General features: G+C 52.5%; 2 protein-coding genes across 2 annotated transcripts in view; both read right to left on the bottom strand.

Annotated features, from left to right (window-relative positions):
- CACNA1S (calcium voltage-gated channel subunit alpha1 S) overlaps window positions 1-16712 on the bottom strand; it is a 43820-nt gene extending 27108 nt beyond the window's left edge. The window contains exons 1-8 of the mRNA XM_058855763.1: window positions 16406-16712; window positions 12794-12899; window positions 5504-5643; window positions 4886-5019; window positions 4153-4305; window positions 3695-3900; window positions 2631-2734; window positions 888-1036 (exon numbers count right to left, since the gene is read on the bottom strand). Of these exons, the coding sequence (XP_058711746.1) occupies window positions 888-1036; window positions 2631-2734; window positions 3695-3900; window positions 4153-4305; window positions 4886-5019; window positions 5504-5643; window positions 12794-12899; window positions 16406-16566 (1153 nt within the window). The 5' untranslated portion in view covers window positions 16567-16712. The remainder of the gene's footprint in view (window positions 1-887; window positions 1037-2630; window positions 2735-3694; window positions 3901-4152; window positions 4306-4885; window positions 5020-5503; window positions 5644-12793; window positions 12900-16405) is intronic.
- Window positions 16713-23436: 6724 nt separating this feature from the next.
- LYZ (lysozyme) lies at window positions 23437-25837 on the bottom strand. The gene is made up of 4 exons (XM_058855820.1): window positions 25624-25837; window positions 25122-25280; window positions 24824-24902; window positions 23437-24423 (listed from the first exon to the last, which is right to left on the bottom strand). Exons 1-4 carry the CDS (start codon window positions 25772-25774, stop codon window positions 24363-24365), a joined length of 450 nt encoding a protein of 149 aa, XP_058711803.1. The 5' UTR covers window positions 25775-25837; the 3' UTR covers window positions 23437-24362.
- Between the last annotated feature and the right edge of the window lie 572 nt (window positions 25838-26409).

Here is a 26409-nt window from a genome sequence, read left to right as displayed (position 1 = left end):
GAAGAACACATGGGGGGAAACCTCTTCCAGAAGTACACCAGGAAGAGCTTCCCCATCAGAAGAGAATAATCCCCACCAAACAGTGCCCTCCCAGGGAGTCAGCAACCAAGTTTGGGCAGAAGGCTTTGAGGGTCACCTGCAAATCAAGCATGGGGCATGAGAAACTCCTGCCCTGCAGGAAGAGCAGCAGCCCAGAGAGGGACAGCAGCAAGTCATCAGCATGGAGAACACTGGGGTCAGTTGGGATCTGAGCAGAAGCTGAACAGAGCACAGGCCACAGCTCTGGAAGAGGTGTTTTGTCCATCCCACTGTTTCCCAAGGCTCTTTGCATGCATGCACCACTCAGCTTGAGGCATCAAAAGTGCTTCCACCATGCAGGGTGAAAACAAGCAAACACTGTGGCTCTGTGCTTGAGCTCCCCAGGCTTTGCTGAGCTTTTGACTAAATGTCTGTATATCCACCTCCTCCTCTGAGCCACTTCTAATCCCTTGAAATTGTCAAGTGATGGCAAGAAATCCATTATTTGCTAGTGTGAGAGCTTATGGCTCTGCACTGTATCCCTGCACACCAAGGGCACACACTCCTCATGGCCATCTTAAGTGCCTCTTGCCGAAGGAGATTCAGGCCTTGCAAATATTAAACCCTGTGGTTGAAGCAGAGATTTAGCATTGGGGATAAATTATTGCTAGTTTGGATCAGATTCAACCAAATTATTCAGGAAATGTAAAAAAAAGAGGAAGGAAATTGTCCTGCAGAAGCCAAAGCAGTTTGTTTCACGGGTTTTCAGGCAAAATGAGCCTTTGGGAGTTCTTCAAAGGTTCTCTCGGTGGTCAGCATTAGGAACCCAACCCTCACGCTAAGGGTCTGTGAGCAAGCAGAGCTGGTACCTTCTCCCCTGGCCCGATCACTGTCCATGACCTCTGCGTGGGTGATCCAGTCCATGTAGCCCTTCAGATCCTCCTCCAGCTGCTGCTTCTCCCGCAGCTTCTGGAACGTTCCCCGTGACTTGGCCTTCTCGCGCTCCTTGGTGAACTCTCTGGGACAAGGCAAGCGGCAGAGGCTCAGGGGATGGTGTGGAGGTCAGGAACCACAGCTCTGTGCCAGGCCAGGCCCTGTAGGAAAGCCCTGCAACACCCTGCCACCAGCACTGCCACTACCCTACTCCAGTGACATTCCTCTTTCCTGGCCCACGATGCAAGGCCATGGGGGCCCATCACCTGGTGGCAGACAGGGCTCCTTCCCCACCACGGCTGCTCTTTGGGAGCTTCTCACTGCAGGGTGCTGCAGCTGGACAGCCCAACTGACACCTGGCCAGGGCAGCTCCCCAGTCCTGCTGAGCATCAGAGTGGGGTCTCACCCAGCTGGGGGGTGAAAACCTGCCCCAAGCTCTCCATATCTCATCATGTGGCAGGAAAGCAGGACATTTTTCATGGTAACATGGAAAGGACAGGTCTGCCAACATCCTTGCCCACTCTTCCTGCTCTCTTTCAATTAATTTCTTTTTTCCTCTGGTGTCTGGCAGGACTGACCTGCTGCCCAGCCATGCTGGTGTTGCCATGTGTTAGTAATAGGTCTCAGACACTATAACAATAATTTTCCTGATCTCAAACATAATTTGGCTGTATTTGCAAAAATATTTCAGAACCTTTACTGTGCCAACAACTTACTCCAGGGTCAGATGACTATAGTCCAGCTTGTCCTGCAGTTACAGTCAACTCTACACAAGGATCAGGTTCCTGTGGTTTATCTTGTGCTTTTAAACTTGTTTCAGTTATAGTAACACCCCAATTTGTTTTAATGGTGCAGTGGCATGGTTCTTGTCATAAAAGAGGCCTAACAAATCCAAGTAATTAGGGCATAACTACCCCTGTGAACTAATAGAGGTGATGAGTGTGATCTACTTACACAAACAAGGAATGAAACATATAAAAAAGACCCAGACCCTACACAGACCTGAGGAGAAAAGCCCCCCTCACTTCCCAGGACAACACATATTTCCCAGCAACAAAACTGGGATGTTAACATGGTAGGTTGAGTGTAACATCTCAGGTTTTAACTGTGCTACTGGGGGGAATTAACACTAATTGAATTTGGCCTAGATTGTCATAACAGACTGATGACAGCTCATTGGTGTACTTGGACGAGACTGCTGAAGCAGTAATTAGACTAACAATCTTTCCCTTGGATCCCTCACACTCATCAAAGATGTTCTCCTTAGGCTGGCCATGAGAAAAGCGTGTGTGCTCACAGCTGGAGGTACCAGTGAGGAGTGTCCAGAGCCAGAGCTGTGGAGTGACCGCTCCCTGCTCAGCTCCATTTGCTGTGTGAGCTGGCACAACACACCACAGCCCACATGCTCCAGGGCTGGGCTTGCTGACAGCTGCTTGTGCCACACGGAAAAGATTTCTGTGTTGAGAGTTGAGCTAAAACCTCTGAAAGCCGTGGACACCAACACAAAAAGTAACTCACAGATCAGTGCTTTTAAGTGTGAAAAACAAAAAAAAAAAACAACAACAACAAAAAAAAGTGGGGGGTGAGGAATAAGAGGAGGAAAAGAAAAGAACTTTTCCAGGCTTTTTTCTTGTATAGTCCAAGCTTTCTGCTGGCAGAAAGGATAGAGTGGCACTTACCCACTGAGCACACCCAGCACCAGGTTGAGCACAAAGAAGGAGCCAAGTAAGATAAGGCTGACAAAGTAGATCCAGGGCCATTCATTCCCCATGGCATCATTTACCTGGCAACGAGAGATGCAGGTGAAATATTCTGAAGGCACTGTCCTCCATCTGTTTCCCCTTAGAGCCCCTCAACAGCCTCTGGAAAAAGGAGTGTTTGGGATGGTGGCACATAAACCTGGCTCCAAGCCCTGGCTGCCTAGAACTCTGTGTCTGGTTTACATCCAGACCCAAACATTTTGGGGGCAGATTGAAACATCAGCCCCAAGCCTAAGGGTCAGCATAACTGTCTCCCAAGGACTGCAAAGCATGGGCTTTGCTGGGGGAGCATCCCTCAGTCATTGCTGTGCCTGGCCCACGCCCCCTCACGAAGGTGGGAGCTGGAGCAATCTGCTGCCTACCTGCAGGGCAAGGACAGCTTGCAGAGACATGGGTGGTGTGTTATGGGATGTGCACCACAGTAAGAATGTTGGTGGGGGCAGGATGTCTTTCACTGGCAAAGACTGAGCCCTACCATGGGGTCCTCTCCCTAGGAGAGAGAATCACCTGCACCAAGCTGGGCACAAAATGCTGCAGCCCACCTGATGCCTTAGGATTTTAGCTTTTCTATTTTTCATATATTTGTAATACTGAAATTCTTTAGTGTATAACTCTAAACTCCACACACAGTGTGAGCTGCTGCTTTCCCATTTTGGTCAGACACAACAATTCCTCTCAAGGCCTGAGAATCAAGGACACCTCACTGCCTCAGGCCCCAAGAGATGGAAACAAAAGTGAGTTGGGGGAGAGCAAACTGGGGGTAAATTCCTTCATCACCTGAAGCTGGAATTGGAAGATTAACCCCCAGTATGCAAGTAGACCAAACTAATAAAAGTGTGAAACCCATGACCCATTGTCCATTTTTGGGTGTAGACATTGTCTGCCCAACATGCACCTGAAGGCCCTTCAATAAATATAACCCTTTTTATTCTCTTAATTGTATCTGGCCTCTGTTTTTTAGGTATGCCCACAAGGCATCATACCCAGTAGAGAACTTCAGTCCAGCCCTCCATGGTGATGCACTGGTAGACAGTGAGCATGGCAAAGCCGAAGTTATCGAAGTGGGTGATGCCGTTGTTGGGCCCTGGCCAGCCGCTGCGGCACTCGGTGCCGTTGATGCTGCAGTGCCGCCCGTGGCCGGAGCTGGTGCACGGAGCTGGCTTCTCTGAGCCCACTGTGGCAATCACATCTGAGGGGAAAAGCCATGGTGTGAGCAGCAGCTCAGGCCAAACACAGCAGCCCACGCTTCCTCCCCCTCCAGATGGGTCCCTTTCAGCACCCCTCACACCCAGCTGGGCGCTGTTTCAAACATCACTCAGTCCTGCCACACTCCCAGGCCTGATGTTGGCAAGACCACACTTTCTGCTAAACACAGAGTCCCTGTGGTCTCACAGCAGCCACCCAGAGACAACTCTGCTGCATCCCCCCAGCACAGCTCCACCTGTCCCAAGGTAGTAGCAGGTCTTGTGCATCCTGCCCTTGAAGAGCTCCTGCCCCACGATGGCGTAGATGATGATCATGAAGAGGACCAGCAGGGCTATGTGCAGCAGGGGCACCATGGCTTTGATGATGGAGTTCAGGACGACCTGAAGGCCTGCACAAAAATGGAGAGGAGGTCAAACACTTCCTAACAAGCTTTGGGTGCACCTTGTATCCCTGCCAGCCCACCAGCAAGCAGCCTTTGAAATGCCCCTTGCCAAGGGAAGAGAGGCACGGGTGGGGTGGGACTGAAATCTCTGAAGCAGGAAATCCTTTCTTCTACCCACCAAGAAAGCTGGTGGAAGAGCACAACAGAGCCAGGCAGTGCTGAAGGCTGCTCCGTGCCCCTCCCTTTGTTCTGGTGCTCTCATCCTGGTTGTATTCACATGAGTTATGGAAGAGGAAGATCCCTGCTCTGAGAAACCAGAGTGAGATCCTGGCTCCCATCACACTGGGCACCCAAAGGTACCGCCAATGAGCCACAGGGGCAGCCAGGCTTGTGCCAACCTGCAGATCCCCAGGGCTGACAACCACCAGCTGGAGGAGCAAGCAAGAACCTGAGCCTCCTCTACAGCTACTTTGTGGCTGGGCTTCATCCAGCCACAACAAGAAACCTGTCCCATGGCTCCCACCCTGGCCAGGCCCAGAGGTTCCACCCACCAGCCCTTGCTGACAGCAGGGCACCCAGCACGCACTCGGCACTCCGGACACCAGGCGCAGGGGTCTCAGCACACGGAACGCTCGCAGGGCCTTCACGTCAAAGCCGCCTTTTCCCCCCGAAGGCCCTCCCTGCTTCACATTGACCTGCTCCAGGGTCATGGTGATGAGCCTGAAAGGGCACAGGGAAGGAAGGAGGAGAAGCAGAAGGAAGGACAAGGAAAAGGAGAAAGGCATGAGAATGGAGACTGAGAAATCTGAGCTAAAGATTCAGAGCTCTGCAGGCAGCAAAGCAAGGCAGGACTGCCAGCCATGCTCAGCCTCACCCAGGGGGCAGCTCCTGGGCACAGCTCCACTGCTGACAGCCAGGGACCTCCCACCCCATGTGCAAACCCTGGAGGACCCCATGCCACCCCCTTTCTCCAGGGCAAGGAGACCTACGAGGCATGAAGGAGTCGAGATGGGAAGAAATAAGAGTTAGAGAGGATCCCAGTGGATGTCAGAGCAGCAACAGGGGGTCCATGGGAGAAGGCCATGAACTTAGTCCAGGAGCTGTCCCCAAACACGTTGCAATCACCAGAAAAACTAGTCCCTGATTGGCTGTGGAAGAGACCTGGCACAAGCAGAACAGCAGCAGCCTCCCCACTTTTCCTTACCCTAGAGTCACAATGGAAAAGTCGAGCACATTCCAGCCATTTCGGAGGTAGGCATCCGTGTGGAAAAGAAAGCCATAGGCAATTATCTTGAGCATGGCCTCTATGGCAAAGAAGATGAGGAAGGCATATTCAATCTTCTCCTGGGGATTGCAAAGGCAAGCAGGAGAGAATGCTTCATTAGAACAGGCTGTCACCTCCCCTGGTATCCTCACCAGTGACTGTGGATCAGCCCCTGCTGCCACCCCATCTGTCCCCCCTACACACACCAAGCAGCTCCCTGGGGACAAGGGCTGGCATGCTGAGCCACCACATGCCACCCTCTGGCCTGCAGCATGATCCCCACAGCCTTCTAATCGCCCCTGCCAGGACCCTGCCCTGAGACTGTGGTTCCTACAACTGCTCCATCCACCGAAGGTGCCTGTCCCAGGGCACTGCTCGTCTCTGGCTCTCCTCCCTGCTGTTCACTCTCTCATTCCCCCCACAGCCTTCCTCCTACAGGCAGCACTGACACCTTCTCATCCTCTCCAGCTGAGGGCTTGCTGGGTCTGGAGTCCCCACAGTCACTGTGGGACAGGCCAGGTGTACCATGGCTTCTTTGCCTGGGATGATAAGGAAGCTGCCAGGGAACGGAGGCCTTGGGCTCAAGACCTCCTGCTTAGTGCCAGACATTTGCCTGGCTAAGTGACCAGCTAGAAATGGGCCTGGGACTCACTGGGCAGAGGTGCTGCACCCCCTCCCAGGCAGGACCTGACACCCCAAGCAGGGGTTTGGCACTGCCCTGCAGCTGCTGGGCTAGGGGAGCTCATCTGTCCCTGGAGTACAGCCAAGAGCTGCCTGTGCCCAGCTGGCTCTGCCTGTCACTGCCATCGCTGCCCTTGCTGCCAATGCCCCTTCCAGGCTGGGATTAAAAACCCTCTGAAGCAGCCAGGTGGATGGGGCTATTTATATTTCTGGTGCTCCCTGGTCCCTCTCCTTAGCCTATATCCCCTGAAGGACAAGGAGCATCACTGCTCAGGATCTCCAGGGAATTGTCCTCAGAAAGGCAGAAACCTGTCTCTGAGACCAAACTGGGAGTGGATCTTCCCTGGGGAATGCTGTCATGCTGTGAGCACACCTTCCTCCTGGGGTCCACATGCCCTGACAAATGGAAAATCCTCTCCTTTTACGAAGCCAGGGCTAGAGCTCGAGAGAGAAGCATTGCACTGCACTGAGTGTCCCCATATGTCTGTCATAAACTGCCCTTCTCCATGCCTTTTGTTCCTGTACCACCAGCTCTGAACCTCCTCCTGAGCCTCCCAGTCCCATCAGGGCCCTGCAGCTCCAGCCCACCCTAATTAAAACATTTTTTGTAGATGCACCAATGGTTTGAGCATGACACATGCACAGACTGCCAGGGTAGGAAGCTGTGCTGCTGAAATCTTTCTAAGCCCTTTGTAAACATAAAGAATCCATAAAGGTGTTTCCCAGAGCTTGCAGCAACCATTTTCTGCAAAACAGAGCAGCTCAGTGTCCTCCTATTCCCCTGGATGGAGGTGAATGAAATCCCACAGCTGTGAGGCAGAGAAGGGGACAGGGCAGGTAATGTATGGGAGCACATTTACAGCAATCTCATAGGATCCCTTCCTTTGGAAAACAAGATGAAAATGAGGTCTGGAGCCAATGAAGTTTCCTCTGAGTAGGGGAAACCCTGGCACTCGGCTTGGGAAGGGCGCAGTGGGAGGCAAGCAGGGTTTGGAACTGCTGCAGACCACAGTCAGAAAGAGACATCAAGAAAAACACTTCTGCTCTCCACAATGGCCTCTGTTATACCACGGGAAGTACTTGGGATGGGAAGACATGCAGGAAATAATTTGGGAGAGTTTTTGAATTGTTTGTATGGATTTTTTAGAGAAGGTAGTTAGAGCAGATCATCTCCAGAGGTCACTCCACCCCTACTGCTCTGCAATGCTGTGATTTTCCTGCCACAGTGTCCAGCCACAGCTCCTCCTTTCCCACAGACATGAGACCCCCCAGGGCTGCAGAGACAGGAACCAGAAAAGCCATAACCCCCCTACAGCAGCCAGGAGAGCACAGAGAGGCCAGGTCCTACAAGTTGTTCTCCACTGCATCTCCCTCGCTGCCTATCCAGAGCTACTCATGCCACACCAGCTCTCCCACTCCTGTTCCAACATCTGTGAGACACCTTGGTGGCATTCCTGAGGGCTCTTCCTGGACTTGGTGTCTTAGGTCTGCTTGGTTTGAAAAGGCTTTGGTGGGTGCTACCAGCTCAGTCACCAAAAGCAGAAGGATTTGACCACAGTAGGAACAAGGGCTCAGTGATTTCTGTCAGACCTGGGGTATGGAGAGCCCAGCTGGAAGAACAGAAATTTCAAGAAGCCGCAGCCAACCCGGCCTCCTGCAGGTCTGGGAGCAGAGGGGCAGCAAGGTCCCTTCCAAGGAAGCCTTGCTGTGGATCTGGGAGCCACAGGGCATGAGGACACCCTGTGTGATGGAGCAGGGTAAGGAGGCTGCAGTGCTGTTAGTGGCACTCAGGGTGAGTGAGGGGTGAGCTCTGCTGGCCCACCTGGAGGGGGAGATGAGAGGGGCCTGGCTCATCTGCCTACCCAAAAGCCCAGGGTGACCACAGAGTGGCCAAGCCACAAGCTGGGCAGGTGCCAGCCCTCACCAGTGGCCCCAGGCCAGAGTGAGGGAAGGAGGGAGGCAGGGGGACTCACACAGCAGCATGTGCACCCCTCCAGGTGCCAGTACCAGAGCAGCAGCAGCAGTTTCTGCAGGTTTATCGAGTCTGGGCATGCAGACATGCAGGAGTGTTGCCCACTGTCACAGCCAGGTGAACTTTCCACTTTCCACAGGTGGAAGACTCCAGGAGATCCAGGGTGACCCCAAGCTCTAGGAAAGCCACGTGCAGTCACAACTCTCCTGCAGCAAGTAACCCATTCCAACCTCCAGGCACAGGGCCCAAGAGCTCTTGAAAACCAGCAATGGACAGCAAACTCTGCTCAGGCACTGTGGGACACAAGTCATCTACCCAAAAGCAACTGTTGTGGTGTTCCTGAGATGCCCATGGCCCAGTCCTGGGCTGACAGACATTACACAGCACTCACAAGTAATTACAGCTCCCCAGAGCAAATGAAAAGCTGGGACTCCTGCATCAGACACCCATATTCCTGTCACTGTACCTGAGGCTTTGCTCAGGCTTTGCAAACACAGGAATCCCCTAACCCCAGGGCTGAGATGCAACCCAAGGTGCTGGGATTTTCAGAAACATATCCCTTGGCATCAAACACTGTGCTACCTAAAATACCTAAAGCCATTATCTGTGACAGCAGCAGTGTGCCTGCACAGAGGCCAATACCTGTGCTGTTTAAATTGTCTCCTTGACAGTTTGAGCTCCAGCTCTGTCCCCCACTCCCTAGGCCCCATATCCTACCTGAAACAAAGCCCACAGGACTCAGGACAGCTGCTTTTTGGTGGTCTGAAAGGGTGGCCTCCCTCCAAGCAGTCACCCTCAAGTCCCACTGATGTGGAAAAAACTTTAAACTGAAAAGAGAGTTGACTTTAAATTGACAGACAGTACATTTAAATATTAGGGGAAAATTGTTCCCTGTGAGGGTGGTGATGCCCTGGCACAGGGTGCCCAGAGAAGCTGTGGCTACCCCTGGATCCCTGGCAGTGCCCAAGGCCAGGCTGGACAGGGCTTGGAGCAATCTGGGATAGTGGAAGGTGCCCATGGCAGGGGGTAGAAAGAGCCTCCTGAGCCAAACCATACTACAATTCTGTGGTTCTATGAAAACCAGGCATTTGAGTGTGTGCAGCATGTCAAACACCACCCACTGGGGCTGCAGAAATGGCTCAACTATGAGAAATGAACTGTACTCTAAATTTGACTTTATTTCTTCACTGCTCATGAAGATAGGTCAGGCAGCCAGATCAGCATCTGTATTTTCTTGGGTGAATCCCTGTGAATAACCTGCCTTGCTAAGCACACTCTGAAGCTGCTTGCTCCTGGAGTAAGGTTTCCAGTGAAAAACAGTGAGATTTGAAACTCTGGAAACTCAAGTAAAAGTGAAAATAAATGCTGTGAATTATTAAACAGATTGAAAAGTCAAATTCATTTCATCAGGGTTGAAGAAAATATTTTGATTCTGTTAGAAAAAGACAAAATCAGATACAAACAGGCTTTAAAAAAAACCCGACTTCTGGATCAAAATAAATCTAATATAGAAAGAATAATAATGGAATGTGTTGAAATTAAACAACTGTACTTCTTCCAGGACAAAGCAAAATTGATTCTTAGAAAATTTATGGTTATGGTTACTTAATTTCATTATTTTCTTTTTTATGGAATTTCATTTTTTCACACCCCCAAAAATGAGTTCTGATTAACCAAGCTTTCATGAGACTAATTCTGAGCCTAATGTAAACTCTGAAACTCATCCCTGGCTGGTCCTGGAAACAGAATGTGGCTGCTCTGCAGGTTTTCCAATCTTGCAGGAAGGCAGTGGCAGCAGAGGTCTCCCAGGAATCCTCTCTTCCTGAGACTCTCCTTGTGATGCCTTAGGATTTTAGTTTTTATATTTTTCATATATTTGTAATACTGAAATTCTTTAGTGTATAACTCTAAACTCCACACACAGTGTGAGCTGCTGCTTTTTGGTCAGACAAAACAATTCCTCTCAAGGCCTGAGAATCAAGGACACCTCAGGCCCCAAGAGATGGAAACAAAAGTGAGCTGGGGGAGAGCAAACTGGGGGTAAATTCCTTCATTACCTGAAGCTGGAATTGGAAGATTAATCCCCAATTTGCAAATGCACCAAACTTATAAAAGTGTGAAACCTGTGACCTGTTGTCCATTTTTGGGTCCCTGGGGGGCTTTGTCTGCCCTAATGCACCTGAAGACCCCTCAATAAATAGAACCCCTTTTTATTCTCTTAGTTGTATCTGCTTTCTGTGTTTATGTAGCCCATCAAGGCATCACTTGTAAAGTGATCATCTGTAAAGCAGAGTGGCTGTCCCTGCTCTGAAGGAAGCTGGGGTTGGGCAGGCCCTGCACACCCCTCAGCAGTGAGCTCTGATGAGAGGGAACCTCAATCCTGCCCCCATAAACAATGTGGGGCAACGTCCTCACTGCCCTGACTCAGTTTCCCCTCATACATTTTGCCTTCTCAATAATTCCCATGTCTTTTTATAAACTCAACCTTCTCCAGAGAGGACTGGGCAATGAAGAGACAGAAAAGGGACAGGGAGAGATTAAACACATCCCACCACCTCTCTGCTGCAGGAAAATGCCTCAACAAGCCTTTCTTCACTACCTGCATGTGCTAAGCATAGCCTGATGCCCCAGGTGATGGGTGCCTGGCTAAATTCTCAGCGGGGTTTGCTCGTACAAAGCCACCAGAACATGGTGCCAAGGGGACAGCAAGCAGGAATGAAAGAGCAGCAGCCTGGGGCTACCTGGCTCTTGACACCTATTGGTGTGACAACATCCCCCAGTAGGGTATAGCATAAGAAATGTAATATACAAGAAATAAAAAGAGATGGAATTTCATTTATGCAGTGAATTTACATCACTTGTCCTTGCCCATGGAAAAGGTCCTGGGTCAGAGCCAGCCCCTCTGGGAGCCCTGTGAGGCCAGTGCCACTTCACCCCCTCATCCCCACACACACCTGGGCTTCCCCCAGCTCTGCCCTCACAGGTCTCAGCCACACCCCAAGCCCCCTCCCCGAGGGAAGCCCCCATCCCCACTGTCCCCATCTCCTGATTCCCAAGGACAACCTGCCCCAGCTTTATTTGCCTCTTTCACCTCTCTCCTGAGATAACAGCACCCACCACAGCCTGCAATGCCCCCCTGGCCAGGGAGGAAACCAAAACCAGTCTGAGGGGTCAGAGCAGCCAGGAGGCTGAAGGAACACCCCAGGAACAAACCCTCCATGGGCATTTACCCTGAGGAGTACCAAAACCTGCAGAACATTTCATTAAAAGGGGGATTTAGATGTTTTGATTCAGTCATCATACTCAGTCTCTCAATGGAAATCAATGTGGATGGAATCACAGTGGGGATCTGAAGAGTAGAAAGGAATGGCAAACTAAAAATAGTGCAAACTGTTGATCTGGGTCACATCAAAACATCATATTGCAGGAAAACTGGAGCAACTGTGGAAGAATACGGAATAATGATTGGAAAGGCATAGCCTTTCTGCCTAATAGAAACAGGTTTTTTCCAACCTTAAATAAAAAGTAACAAAATTAAAATACAATCTTGATAGGAAAGGTCAGAAAAATTTAGTCCAAAATGCTGAAACAAACTATTTGAGCCTTTCTGGAAGAGGATGTTTCTTTTTGAAAGTGTGATAAAAAGAATCAGATTGAATCTTTTCTTTTATCAGCATCAATTTTACCTTCATATGTACTCCACACATGACCTGCCACCTTTGATTTCAACCCAGAGGTGATTTCAGCCCCTCTGAAAACCCATTTTGCAATGACTTCTTCCCACCCCTGCCTCCCTCTGACTGCAGCAGCTTGGGCTGGACCAACAGTGCCTGATCCCCCAGGGCAGCTCCTGGCACCTCACAGCCTCATCACACCAAGGCAGCAGCTCCACAGAGCCCTCGGGGCTGCAGGAAGGGTTCCTGTTGGAGTCTGAGGCACAGAGAGCTGCCCTTATCTCTGATACCTGGCTCTGACATCCAAGAAAACTCTGAATTTCATATAACACCATGAAAACAACTATTAAATAGAAAAGCTGAAAGTGTGTGTAAATTAGAGTTTTCTTAAGTCACTGGGTGAAAAAGTTAAAGTTTAAACTAGTTTAGAGAACAGAAGACAAGATAGAAGATTTAGGGTGTTGTCTCTTGTCCTTCTTTCTCTTTCATCTTCTTCTTCTAGAAGATTTTAGGTAATAGAAAGTGACTGAATAAAGAATGCTGCAGTGCAGCACACAGGTGTTGGGTCATTGGAACACTAAGAAAAATAATTTACATGTCTATTGTTAATTGGGTGAAAATGAGTATAAAGACAAAAGATCTGCATATTTTGAGGACATTTTGTGCCATATGAGCAATTTGAGCCAGGTGATAGTGAGTTGAACTTGAGCAGAAAGTCTGGGAAAGACCTACCAAGTCTTTTGATATATATTAATAAACACAAGAAACAAGAACCTAAGGAACCTTTGGAGAATCCTTCCTGACACAGAACTAAGATAAACAAAACTCCCTGTGAGGGAGTATCCCAGAAGAACTCAACCTTGAAAAGACTGAGATGCAGCAACAGTTCCAACTGCTCCTTACCAGGCTGGAGTTGGCGATGTTGGTGTCATCCTCAGGCATGGGCAGGTAGATGGCCAGAGCAACGCAGTTGGCAAAGATGGTGAGGAGGATGATGATCTCGAAGGGTCTAAGGGGAAGTGTTAAGGAGTGCAGACAGGAAAGAAAAAGCAGGAATAACCCCACCCCTGCCCTGTCCTGCCTGGGTGGGTGTGGAGAACCAGCCCCCCACAGAGGCAGAGCACAGAGTGCAGCCAGACCTCAGCCTCAGCACATCCTCAGGTGCTGCAGGGCCAGCACAGGACAAAGGGATGGGACTCATCCTCCTCATCCTTCAGTGAATCACCCTGAAGGCTCAGGAGCCCTTTGCAGAATGCAGCCACTGAACCTGAGCATCCCCTCCAGAACAGGCAGGCCCCAGCTCCCTCTGCACTTTGCATCCATGAGGGAGACTCCTGCTGCTCCAGGCTCCTGTGGGCTGCATGGCCCAGCTGAAGATATCCAGGGGCAAGGCAGCTCATCCAGGGGCTCCTCTGGCAGAACATCCCCAGCTGTGCCTACAGCCTTGGTGGCCCAGTACAGGCAGGGTCACTCCTGTGACTGTCCCCAGGAGTGCCAGGGGCTGGGAGTGAACACAGCGCTCAGCCTGAGGACTGTCCCACCCACTTCAAGGTAGAAACTGTGCTGTTTGGGCCCTGTGACATCTCAGAATGAAAGGAGTGACTTTACTATTTCCCCATGAAGACCCTGGGACAGGCACTTGGTCACTCCCAGGCTCCTGCTGCTGTCACTGCTTTGCCTGGGCCTTGAAGCCTCTTGGACAAGCTTCAGCTCTCACCTTCCTGAACCCTCCAAGGAGCTCAGACTCTGGCTCCAGGGTCTCATTTGCAGCCAGGCTCTCCCTCCAGGATCCCCACTCTCTGTTTCCCCCAGCATTCTCCCTTGAGGCTGCCTTGGGCTCTGGTGGCCAGTCCACTATCACAGAGCAAGGGGCACCTGGGGAGCAGGCTATGCACACCAGCCTGAGTGCTGGCTGAGTGCTGTCAGGCGTGTCCTGGGCTCATCACAGGTGTTTTTTCCTTTTCTGGACCTTTCTATCCATCAACCTGATGACACTTTAAAAACTGAAGTCAGCTGGAAAAGCTGCTCCCCTTTGTGTTTTGGTAATGAGGCAGAGCCTGGGGCTTGGAGGCTTCCCTGGCTGCTTGGACAGGGTAAGACAAACCCTCCTTGAAGGGTGACCTCGACTGCAGCTCCTGTAACTGGAGCTGGAATCCACTTGCTGCCTGTGATTCTGCGAGTCTGGCACAGTTATGAGGTAGCAGTGCAGTGGGAAAGATTGAACCAAGAAATAGACATGGAGATAACTGGGTACAGTGTCTCTGCCTCCTGCCACTGAGCCTCAGCATCCTCCTCATCTCCTTGTCTTGCAATCTAACTCCTTTCTGTCCAGCATGCTCCTACCACACAGCATCCAATCCTGCCCTGCAGCAGGAATTAGGCCTCTGTGTCTGCAGCTCTGTGGTCCTCCAGGGTCCCCAGAATCCTCACTCATCTGCCTTGAAGCTCTCCTGGCTACAAAATGACCTGAAATACCAGGGTGGTGTCACAAAGCAAGACATGTCCCAACAACTATCAGGCTGTTGGACTAACAGCTTGCACACAACACCCAGAAAGCTGCACAACATTTAGATTTCTTTGTTCTAATGAACATATTTTTTGAGATGCGAGCAAATTTCAGCACAAAAACGCCCTCTGCCTCAAGTCAGCCTTTCACCCACCCTGGGCTGAGTGGAGTGATGGTCCCCACTATTCAACTGCTTGAAAAACCCCCTGACTCTCTCCTGTGGCTCAGCAGCAGCTCCACAGCAGCGATGAGCCCAAGGAACAGGAATATGTGCTGCCACACAGCACCTCCAGCCCAGGTACCCCTACAGAGGAGGGTCACAGCTAATCTCCCCTTGGCAGCCTGCATGTCCCTGCAGACCATAATAACCCACAGGAACTGGAACGAGCCGCATGCCCTGATCCCTGATCCCTGATCCCTGAGTGAGGGCAGCCAGGTGCATCTGGGTATAAATACAGCCAGGCACTGGAGAAACCCGATTCCCTGGATCATTTGTCCTGCACAGGTCAGAGCCACCTGCACATGCCACCTTTCCACTGGGACACCCACTTGTCCCCTTCCAGAGCACTGATGTGGGGAAGACCCTCCCTGTGCTATGCCCTTGCTCTGGCATGTGCTGGCCCAGCTGGAAGAACGTGTTGGAGCATGCTGCAAGATGTAAGTCCTATTTCCAGCTCTCCCCCTGCCACTCAGGCGTACACAAAGGCTCTTCCTTACTCAGTGTCCATTTAAGACACAGGCACAGTTCCCTTCTTTGTGCCCACAGAACCATCATTTCTCTTGCCAGAGATACAGAAAAGGACAACTCCCCAATTTTGGCTCTGCTCCCACTCCATGGGGGACAGAGTTTGCAGTAAAGGAATGAGGTCTCAAACTGCAGCACTACCAGAGCTGTGGGCATGTCCTCATGCCTGCCAACTGGGCTTTGGACAAAGCAGCATCTCTGGGTATGGTTTTGGTATCCCTACAGCAACACAGCCAGCCTAAGGTGGCCAAGCCACCTCCTAGAGTAAAGCCTGGTGGGATCATCCTGCCAAGGCCAGGAACACACTGATAAGGTTCAGCAAATGAAATAAGAAAAGCTGTGGTGGAAGAACTCGATTCTGTTCTGTTCTGTTTCCATTGTTTTTTGCTTCAGCCCAAAAGTTTTGCTGAAATCAAAGTGAAATATTTTGTCTCCCACTCTCTCCCTTTACACAAAATACAAGTGAAGAAAGCGATAGTTCCTGTATGCATGGCAGAAACACGACATTTTGGTATTTCTGAGCTACAATGCCCCAGTGAAAAGGTCAAAAAATAACACTCAAACTAAAACACTAAGCCAAAGGCACAAAGAAAGGCTATCCCTCTGAACAATATCACCCACAAAAAAGCCTTCACCTGTGACAGAGTACCAGGGAGAGGTGGGAAAGGGAGCTGAGATTACAATGGTGTCAGCAAGGATTTGGGGGAGGCCCCCCACCAGGGCAGAGCACAGCTGTGGGATCAGGCAAATGGTGATACACACAAAGAGCCATCCCAAGCAATTCACCATGGTCTCGCTACCTACCCCCAAACTTCTCTCTCCAGAGTATCACATCGTCCCCAGCCTGACCCCGTCCCCACCCCAGGATGGGCACTGTGCCCTCTCCTGACACACTAAACCCCCTCCCCTCTCAACACTGTCCCCATTTCTCCCCAGCACCCAACACACACAACACATTGACTCCCACAAGTCCCTTGCCCCCAGGCTGTCCCTGCCTGTCCCTGTCCCACCCCACAAAGGCCCCATGGCCCAGCCCACTCCTCAGCCCCAGCTTTCCCCACCAGCCTCTTCATGCCCCAGTTAGCACAGCCATTGCCTTCACCAGTGCATCCTGCCAGGGCTCCCTGAGTGCCTCAGTGCCTTTCACAGGCCTGATGAGACAGCACAAGCCTGAAACAGGCTGACAGCTCTCGTGGTCCCAGCACCCCTGCCATGCTCACAGGCACACACACACTGCTCCCCAGCTCCTGCAGCCACAGGATACTTCCACTCCACGATGCTGATGCACGCCTTCCGCAGAGGGTTTTCCAGGGTTAAGCAGAACAGGGCCCTGGGTGGACGAGGAGCTATTGGTGGTACCGGCTTCTTGGACTTCTCCTTCTGTTGCCTCTTCTTCACGTCACCCTGGGGAGAAGCGGGCTCCATGGTGTTGCTCCCCTAGCTGTCTGTTCCCCTCCTGCCCTGCAGTGGAGCCCCCCTTCCCCAGGTCCCAGCCAGCTGGAGCTCCTCTGGGTCTCTGTCTCCTCCGTGCAGCAGGGGAGGTGGTGGGGGAGTGGGGGCTGGAGCCTGCACTCGCATGTACAAACACACAAAGCATGAGTTTAAATTTAGATCCCAGCCTGGCTCTGGGTGCTGTCCCAGCTCCTGAGGCAGCAGAAGGGCCCCTGCAGCTGTTCCCTCTTTACCCGGCACATGGGGAGTTGGGCGAGTGCTTGGCGTGCCACTGGCTGGGCTGGGGGTGGGACTGGCTGCCCGGGCTGGGCAGTGTCTGACAGAGAAGCTCCTGTGTCCCAGGGCAGCTCTGTCCCCAGCCTCCCCACCTGCACTGGGAAGCAGCCGGGCTGCTTGGGGCAACATGTATTTGCTGAATCACATCATGCAGGGTGAGATGGAGAAGCCAGCTCTGGCTGGTTCCCAAGGACACTTCCCCCTTCATCCCTTCAGCCCCTTCTCTGCAGGATTTCACCTGCAGCTGGTGCACACTGTTCACCTGTGCCCTGGACCATGTGATACTGGGGCTGGAGGGTCTTTGAGGTTGGGTCCATTGAACTGGCTGGAGACAGTCTCAGAGCTCCAGGGAATCATGGTGAGTCCAAAAAGTGCTTGGGCTTGCTTTCCTGGAGGCACAGAGGAAACCGTTGGATGGTTCCAGTCACTTAACAACCACTTGCTCAGCCTTACAGAGCTAAGTGCTGCACACAGGATTTGGAGGATGTCTGGGGATGCAGGAACCCAACAAGCCCAGGCTGGATTGTGTCCTTCCAAGCCCTGCTGGACTTGGGAAAGCCTGACTGGATGAATGGTATGGTAACCCCTGAGCTGAGGTATGGAGAGAGATGGGTTATCAGCGCCTTCCACAGCGGGGACTGAGGCACCAGAAGTGTTATTCATGTTTTCCTGGGGTTTTCTAGGCTGTCAGCAAACTAACTGCAGTGATCTAACTCCTTGCAGTAATGTCCCACAGGAAATGGTATCCCTGTTTTCTACAGATGTTACAGCTGTGCCCCAGCTGTGCCCCATTCCACCCAGGGCATCCCAGGGTGCTGCTCCACCCACGGCACTGTGCTGCCCTGCTCACAGCATCCTCTCCTTGGCTTTGTGGGGTCATTCTATCGGGGAGGAAAATGCTTGCCAGCTGTGCTGGGGGCCAGAAAGGAGTGATCAGGGAGCCCACAGCAGGGAGAGCAATTCCTGCAGCTGCTCCGGCCAGTTTTGATGTACTTTGGAGGAGGATGCCCTCGGTTGTAAAGGGATTCATAGAATCATGGAATGGCTTGGGTTGGAAGGGACCTTATAGATTATCTCGTTCCAACCCCCCTGCCATGGTCAAGGGCACCTTCCACTAGAGTTAAATTAGCAATCTGCCCCCTTCTACACCACTCTGTTGTGCAAATCAGAGTCAAATCATTTCTCCAGCCCTGTTTCCGTGGGACGCAGATCCCTCTTCTCACTCACCCGTCATTTTCCCCCTAAACCCTAAGTGCAAGCCAGGAGCCATATTCCCGCCGCTGCCGGTGCAGAAAAGCCTGTCCAGGGACCGCGGGGCCCATCTAGCGGGGATCTCCAGGATGAACATGTGCCTGGGACGCCCTGGAACTCGAGGAGGAGGGCGGCCGGGGCTGTGGAGGGGATCCCCGCAGCCTCTCTGGGCTCGCACACCCGTGAGCCGCCCCTCGCCCGGCCAAGAGCTTCGCACAGGGCACCAAACCTGACCAAACCCGAGCGGGCACCAGCACGCATCGCTTCCCACCTGCTCGGCAGCGAGAACTCCTTCCTCGCGAACCTCCTCACAGCCACCCTCCTCTTCCTCACGAACCCTCCTCACAGCCACCCTCCTCTTCCTCGCTGAGCCTGCACGGCCCTGTCCCGCTCCATCACCGCGCTGGCACGGCCTTGGCAAGGGTCCCAAAGGGAGATGGGCTGTGATGGGGGCCTGACTCCCGCAGGTGCATCTCCTGTCGGGGCTTCGCCAAGCCGTGCCGAGCTGAGCTGAGCAGAGCCGAGCTGATCCGAGCTGAGCCGAGCTGAGCAGAGCCGAGCTGAGCCGTGCTGTGCCGTGTCCTGCTGTGCTGTGCCGAGCTGAGCTGTGCTGTGCCGAGCTGAGCCGAGCTGAACCGTGCTGTGCTGTGCCGAGCCGTGCCGAGCCAAAACCTGCCGTCCCCCGCTCTCCTGCCCGTTCTGCCGCTCGTCCGCCGCCCCGCCGGCACTCACCTCCTCCCGCCGGCACACACCTCCGCCCGCCGACACTCACCTCCGCCCGCCGGCACTCACCTCCGCCCCGCCGGCACTCACCTCCGCCGCGCCGGCACTTACACACCTCCTCCCGCCGGCACTCACACACCTCCTCCCGCCGGCACTCACACACCTCCTCCTGCCGGCACTCACACACCTCCTCCCGCCGGCACTCACACACCTCCTCCCGCCGGCACTCACACACCTCCTCCCGCCGGCACTCACACACCTCCGCCCCGCCGGCACACACCTCCTCCCGCCGGCACTCACACACCTCCGCCCCGCCGGCACACACCTCCTCCCGCCGGCACTCACACACCTCCGCCCCGCCGGCACACACCTCCTCCCGCCGGCACTCACACACCTCCGCCCGCCGGCACTCACACACCTCCGCCCCGCCGGCACACACCTCCGCCCCGCCGGCACTCACACACCTCCGCCCCGCCGGCACACACCTCCTCCCGCCGGCACTCACACACCTCCGCCCGCCGGCACTCACACACCTCCGCCCCGCCGGCACACACCTCCGCCCCGCCGGCACTCACACACCTCCGCCCCGCCGGCACACACCTCCTCCCGCCGGCACTCACACACCTCCGCCCCGCCGGCACTCACACACCTCCGCCCGCCGGCACACACCTCCGCCCCGCCGGCACACACCTCCGCCCCGCCGTCGGTGCCGGAGCTGCAGCGGTGCCGGGCGGTTCCGTCCCCGCACGGCCCCGACTCTCCCGGGAGCGGAGCAGGACCTCGGGCCGCCTTTGGGTGGGAGCTGGCGGGGACAGCGAGTGCTGGTGCTTGCGGGTGCCCGCAGCGGGAGAGATGCTGGCAGAGCCGGCGGGCAGGCAGAGGTGCTGCCCACACGCGTGTGCCGATGTGTGTCTATGTAGTTTTCCACTCAAGGACTGAGGGATTGATTAGCCCGAGGGGAGCAGGATGAAGTTTTGGTGCTGCTGGTGTGTCTGTGAGGGCTCATCTCTGTGGCCAGACGCACATATGGGTATGTCCACACATGCATATAAAGAATTGTGTGTCCACTGGTGTCGCCAGTGAATGGTTTGGGCACTCAAAGGAACTGGCAAAAAGCAGATTTTAATACAAATTTGTGGAAGTGCAACTTAAGAGAGTTCGATTACGATGTTCAGCCTGTTACTGACTACGTGGCTGAAGTATGAGTAAGAAAACAGATTGGAATCCATTTGGGACGATTTACATGGAGACCAAGGATGCAAAAGGGTCAGAAAACACAAAAAGATAAGGGTGCAAAAGCGTTTAGCAGCACTCAGTCATGGACTGATTTAACAATTAAACATTCAATAGCATTTGCTACATTTTAACAGTGACGTAATAACAGACTCATGATAAAAGCATTCATAGCATAATCAATTCACACACATTCAGAGATGTGTACATCTGTACTGACCTGTGCAGAGGAATCTGCCAAAAATCCCCTCGGGTTCAGTGAGATCTGTCACATCCCTTAGTGATCCTCAGCAGGTGGGGATCTTGCACCTTGAGGAGTGTCAGGGGTGGGGGATTGATAAGGGAACCAAAGAATGAAGACCAAATTAGCATTGAAGGAAAAGGGATCAATAACCAATAGAGATAGAATACTAAGAATTGTGTAATTTAAGACCAATGAATGAAGATTTCTTTGGGGTTTTGTATGTATAAATATGTAGAAAGCCTGGTAAAAAGGCATGTGCGACAGAATGAATTTCACTGCACAACCCGGGCACATGTGGAATGAAATAATTTCTGTTGCACATCCTGGCCAGAATAAAGTAATGCCTAAATTCTCTTTCCTATCACATTTTTCCTATCAATTCCAAGTTTCCATCCTGGCCATAACCCGGGTTGGGAACAATGGTACCATTCTACTCAAGTTAGAAGTCAGGTAAATTATTTACCAAGGCTAACAGGGATAATTATTATCCTTTGTTTTCCCCCTTGGTTGGTCAGGGAAGGCTCCTGTTGCCGTCAGAATCATTCCCACCTTTACCATGCTCTGGGTACAGCCAGGGACACTTTGCAACCCAACTGGTACAGTCAAGGTGATGCTTTAGGAACCTATAAATGAAACAACACACACTTTTGAGATGATGATATTAGCATAGGAGGTAATATAAAAGCTGGTCTTTATTGGAGGCCTCCAGGAGCAGTTATGGAAAAGTGTCCACGAAAGCTCTCCCCCCACAGAGTGAACACACTTTTATAAGTTTAGCAAATTAGCATAATTGATTAGAATTCCCGGTTAGAAGCACAGGTGATGAGGTAATTCCCCCTTCTTGCTCAACTCTGTGATGGGTTGTCACTGGCTAAACAGCAGCAGCAACAAACAGAACTGGAGACCCAGTCACAGCCAGAGCCACAGACCCAGTGACCCAGAACCTCAGACCCAGAACCACAGACCCAGAGCCACAGACCCAGAAACCCAGAACCACAGACCCAGAGCCACAGACCCAGAACCACAGACCCAGAAACCCAGACCCACAGACCCAGAAACCCAGAACCACAGACCCAGTGACCCAGAACCACAGACCCAGTGACCCAGAGCCACAGACCCAGAGCCACAGACCCAGTGACCCAGAATCACAGACCCAGAACCACAGACCCAGTGACCCAGAGCCACAGACCCAGAACCTCAGACCCAGTGACCCAGAACCACAGACCCAGAGCCACAGACCCAGTGACCCAGAACCACAGACCCAGAGCCACAGACCCAGTGACCCAGAACCACAGACCCAGAAACCCAGAACCACAGACCCAGTGACCCAGAACCACAGACCCAGTGACCCAGAACCACAGACCCACAGCTCCAGCCCCACAGCCGTACCCCGTTCCTCTCAGCCGTACCCCGTCCCCCTCAGCCGTACCCCGTCCCCCTCAGCCATACCCCGTCCCCCTCAGCCCCACCCCGTTCCCCTCAGCCGTACCCCATTCCCTTCAGCCGCGTCCCCCTCAGCCGTACCCCGTCCCCCTCAGCCGCATTCCCCTCAGCCGTGCCCCATTCCCCTCAGCCGTACCCCGTTCCCCTCAACCGGGTTCCCCTCAGCCGTACCCCGTTCCTCTCAGCCGTACCCCGTCCCCCTCAGCCATACCCCGTCCCCCTCAGCCGTGCCCCGTTCCCCTCAGCCGTACCCCGTTCCCCTCAGCCGCGTTCCCCTCAGCCGTACCCCGTTCCCCTCAGCCGCGTTCCCCTCAGCCGTACCCCGTTCCCCTCAGCCGTGCCCCGTTTCCCTCAGCCGCGTTCCCCTCAGCCGTACCCCGTCCCCCTCAGCCGTGCCCCGTTCCGGCCTCAGCCGTACCCCGTTCCCCTCAGCCGCGTTCCCCTCAGCCGTACCCCGTTCCCCTCAGCCGTGCCCCGTTCCCCTCAGCCGTACCCCGTTCCCCTCAGCCGCGTTCCCCTCAGCCGTGCCCCGTTCCCCTCAGCCGCGTTCCCCTCAGCCGTACCCCGTTCCCCTCAGCCGTACCCCGTTCCCCTCAGCCGCGCTCCCCTCAGCCGTACCCCGTTCCCCTCAGCCGTGCCGCGTTCCCCTCAGCCGCGCTCCCCTCAGCCGTACCCCGTTCCCCTCAGCCGTACCCCGTTCCCCTCAGCCGCGCTCCCCTCAGCCGTACCCCGTCCCCCTCAGCCGCGTTCCCCTCCGCTGCAGTTCCGGCACTGCCGCCAGGGGCGCTGGCGGCTCCGGGCCGGGCAGGGCGCTGCGGTGATTCCCCCGCGCCGCCAGGGGGCGCTGTGGCGCGGGCGCGGTTCCCTCAGGCCGCCATGGCGGCGATGGGGCAGGGGCTTCCTCTACAAAGCAGTGGGGCGGCCGGGCCCGGGCCCCTCCGGAGGGCGAGAGGGGCTGCGGCAGGAGGCGGGCACACACCGGGTGGCAAACAAAATGAAACAGAAACTGCGGGGCTGTGTGAGAAGCTGTGCGGCGGCCAGGTGGACACGGGGATTAAAGTGCAGCAAAAATCCCGAAGCAAGGCGGAAAGCAGCGGGGCTGGGCAGCGCCAGCCAGGCTCCCGCAAGCAGTGCCACATGGAAGTGGGAGATGATCCCTCTGGGAAAGGACATGGGGCTGGAGTCCCTTTCCCAGTGAGGCTGAGTGTTGGAAAGATCTTGCAGGCAAAGTCTCACCCACGATAAGGAGAAGCAGTGCTGGACAAAAACTCCTGGGTGGCAGCAAATCCTCTGGGTAGCAGCTCCACTCTGATCCCGAGAGAAAGCTGAGCTTCACCCCTGATCCCCAGCCAAAATCTCCCAGTACCTCTGTTCTTCCCAAGATAACCCCCCCAGCTAAGAGACTGTAGCAAACTGCACCCCTTCCTCATGCCCTGGCCGCTTTTTCCACAGTCTTTTGTCTCTCTTAAATATCTGTGTCTTGGTTTGAGACCTACCTCAGGACAAACCATGTTCCTGTCTCTTAGGCAACAAATGGGAGAAAAATTCAGGCGAGGGAATTCAGGGAATTCAGGCGAGGCTTACTTTGAGGTTTGTTTTTTTTTTTTTCTTTTAAGATGCAATATCTAAACAAACATGCCTTTAATGGTTGCCTTATACATTCACAGGAGACACAAGTTTAAGCATCCCTTTATTGCATAAGCACCAAAGAAGTCATTGCTCCCCTAGAAGCAGTAGAAAGCACATGAACAAGCAAACATGTTTTTTTTTGATGTTATCACCTTTCATTCATGCACTGTTTCAGAATTCAGCTTTCATTTGGAAAAAAGACTTGTAAACTAAACAGCAAAACATTTCCCTTTCCTAACAGTCTTTCCAGCCCATAGTTTCCTCACAGAGATGCTGTCTGCATTCTAGGCTGTGTTTGATTTGTTTCCTCAAGAATGATGAGAAATGCTGTATTCCCTCAGGCCAGATGCCCATATATTTCAGTGCCCTATCCCTCATACCAGCCAGGAGCAGAGGCTCAGATAAATTTAAGGAGCAAGGTCACATTTCAGCATGGTTTTCTCTCTCTGCCTCTGGGTCTGTACTCCCCACCTCCCTCAGTGACTGTCCAAATCATAAGGCAACATAATCCTGTGCATTTTACACAATGTTCATTCATTTTTGTATTTTCTCACTACAGACACTCCAATAAGAATGGGCAAAAAAATGAAGGGGAGGGAGGAGAGGAGGAAGGGAGGGGTGAAGAAGAACAGACAAAGGTACAAAAAGAGAGCAAAACCCTAAGTGTTGCTAAGCCCTGTTAGTCAGGGCAACAAAATCTTGAGTTAGGTCTATGCCAGTAAATCAAGGCTGAAACTCCACCTGTAGTGGTCTGTAGCTAAGCCTTGTTTTTATTAAGCTCCAAGCTCTCTGTTTGCATTGCAGCAGTTAGTTAGGCCTCCAGAGTTAGCACTAGTCAGTACCCACTCAGTCTTTATAATATACTGCTTTTAATTCCCCACACCCATCCATTTCCCTGGCCTCCTCTCCAAACGCTGGCATTCTCCATGGCTGGTGGTCCTGAGGAAACAATCAACACCTGTGGAGCGATTTAACAACCTCTGACATAGGAACTCAGGTTTCTGCCCCTGCAATGATTTTTCCAGCCATACCTGGAAAAAAAAAAAATACATTATGTAATTGGAGGAGTTAGATTATGATTGAATTGGTTATGAAAACAAATCTTGGTTAATCTTTGAGAGTCTTGGGTGAAGACTCTCAAAGATCCATCTGAAAGATATGGATAAATGAAAATTATTATGAGCTCTATCTAAGCAAGCTGGGGGAAGGGGAAAAGAACAAAAAGGAGAGCTCTGGGAGAGGAGGGAAATTTAGGGAATTAGAGCAGGTACTGTGAGACAGGAATCCTATCTTTGCCTTTCAGCTTTAGGAGAAAGACTGTGCTAAACACCAAATACAGCTTCCTATCCATTGATCTCCCTTCCTCCCTCAGTCAATAGCAGGACTGTCTCTGATCTCCTCTGCCCACTCTTTCACTGCAAATATCCTTACCAGGGACTGAGGCCATGAGCCTCCCGAGCAATCTTCTTGGCACAGCGAATATCATCGTCAATGTTATCATCTTGCAGTCCTGTAGAGATGGGAGAAGAGGTCAGTGTGGAGGAAAGTGGGGCAGAGGAAGAGCAGGGACAGATTGGCAGAAGGAAAGGTGTGCATCAGGAAGGAAGGGCAGAAGGTGGATGAATCAAAGGACAGATAGAAATGCCCAGAGCAGCTGCTAGGCAGGTGTCCTGGACAGAGCAGGTGCTTTCATGGAATGAACAAAGAAAGGTTCTGTCCTACCACTTACTTGAGCAACTGATGTGGCAACCATTCACAGATCCAGGGGTCCTGCCATCATTGCACCAGTACTTGCTGTTGATCTGAAAGATGCCGTAGTCCCTGCTTGGACCATTGTTATTGTACGCTTTCGTGTCATAACCACTCTCATATTTTATCAGGCACATCCCTGCAGGAGGAAGAGAGATCCCAGAGGAGAACATCAAGGTATGCTGAGGGTAAATAAGAGGAAAGATATGAAAGTATCCAGGATGAATGAAGTGCTGGAGAAGTAAGTAAGCTGGTGATATCATAACCTGGAGAACTGGATGGGTAAATTCTTGAAGGACAAAGCTCAAGATGGGTATTTGTTGTGTGAACTATAGAAGGGAGCAAGGAGAGGGATGAGGAAGAGAAAAGATGAAGTCAAAGAAATGGAGGGGAAGAATAGTAGTGCTGGAAGATCAAAAAGAAGTTGAGAGGGAAAAAGGTGGTACAGGCAGAGAGGTGCTATGGCAGCTCATTATACTCACAGTCAGCAACAGTTGTGCCCTCAAAGCCCTCAAAGCCATTCCGACGTAAGATCTTCACCATCTCACATCTGGAAATTATTCTTCCCTGGGTGCCTGGCAGAGCCAGGCCAAGGAAAACAAGAAAGCCAAGGAAGAGCATTGACTTTCTCATCTTGCAGTGCACAGCAAGATGTGCTAAAGCAGCTTGAGCTGTCTGACTGCCAGGACTGCCAGCAATGCCAGCCTTTTATTCCTGCCCCTGGGAGGAGGATCAGCTGGTTAAGCAATCATATCTGGGAAGTCTGGGCAGTCTTTACAGTAACAAGCCAATAAGGAAGTGGGCCAAACTCCAAAACAAATGCCTGGGAGGTGCCAGTACCTATTTCACTGGTCCTTCAAAGCTGAGGCATATGTTTTCCACAGATAATCCAGCAATCTTCAGTTGGGTATTATCTCAAATATCATGGATCAAAGGCTGTAATTCCCTTATGTGAGTGTCATGGTTTAACCCCAGCAGTCTGATAAGTCACCCAATCTCTCCCACCCTAGTGGGATGGGAAAGGTAAAAGTTAGAAAACTTGTGGGTTGAGATACAGATTAATGGGGAAAGAAAAAGCCATACGTGCAAGAAAAAGCAAAACAAAGAGGTAACACAATCCTTCCCATCAGAGGGAATATGTTCAGCCACCTCCAGGAAACCAGGCTCCACCACCTTAACAGTGGTTTGGGAAGACAAACACCATCACTCCAAACATCCCCCTCCTCCTTTCTTCTTCCTTCTGGTTTATACTTTGAGCAGGACACTAC

The sequence above is a fragment of the Poecile atricapillus genome, chromosome 23, assembly GCF_030490865.1.
Source record: "Poecile atricapillus isolate bPoeAtr1 chromosome 23, bPoeAtr1.hap1, whole genome shotgun sequence".
NCBI lineage: Eukaryota > Metazoa > Chordata > Aves > Passeriformes > Paridae > Poecile > Poecile atricapillus.
Note: the sequence above shows the minus strand (reverse complement) of the source record. Positions and strands in the feature narration are given on the sequence as shown.

Excerpts from the sequence above, each read along its gene's own strand:
- LYZ (XM_058855820.1), bottom strand. The coding sequence starts at position 25,774 with ATGAGAAAGTCAATGCTCTTCCTTGGCTTTCTTGTTTTCCTTGGCCTG. Across the intron at positions 24,903-25,121 it reads TTGCCACATCAGTTGCTCAA|GACTGCAAGATGATAACATT; the intron begins GTAAGTGGTAGG and ends CCATCTCTACAG. Across the intron at positions 24,424-24,823 it reads GCTCATGGCCTCAGTCCCTG|GTATGGCTGGAAAAATCATT; the intron begins GTAAGGATATTT and ends TTTTTTTTCCAG.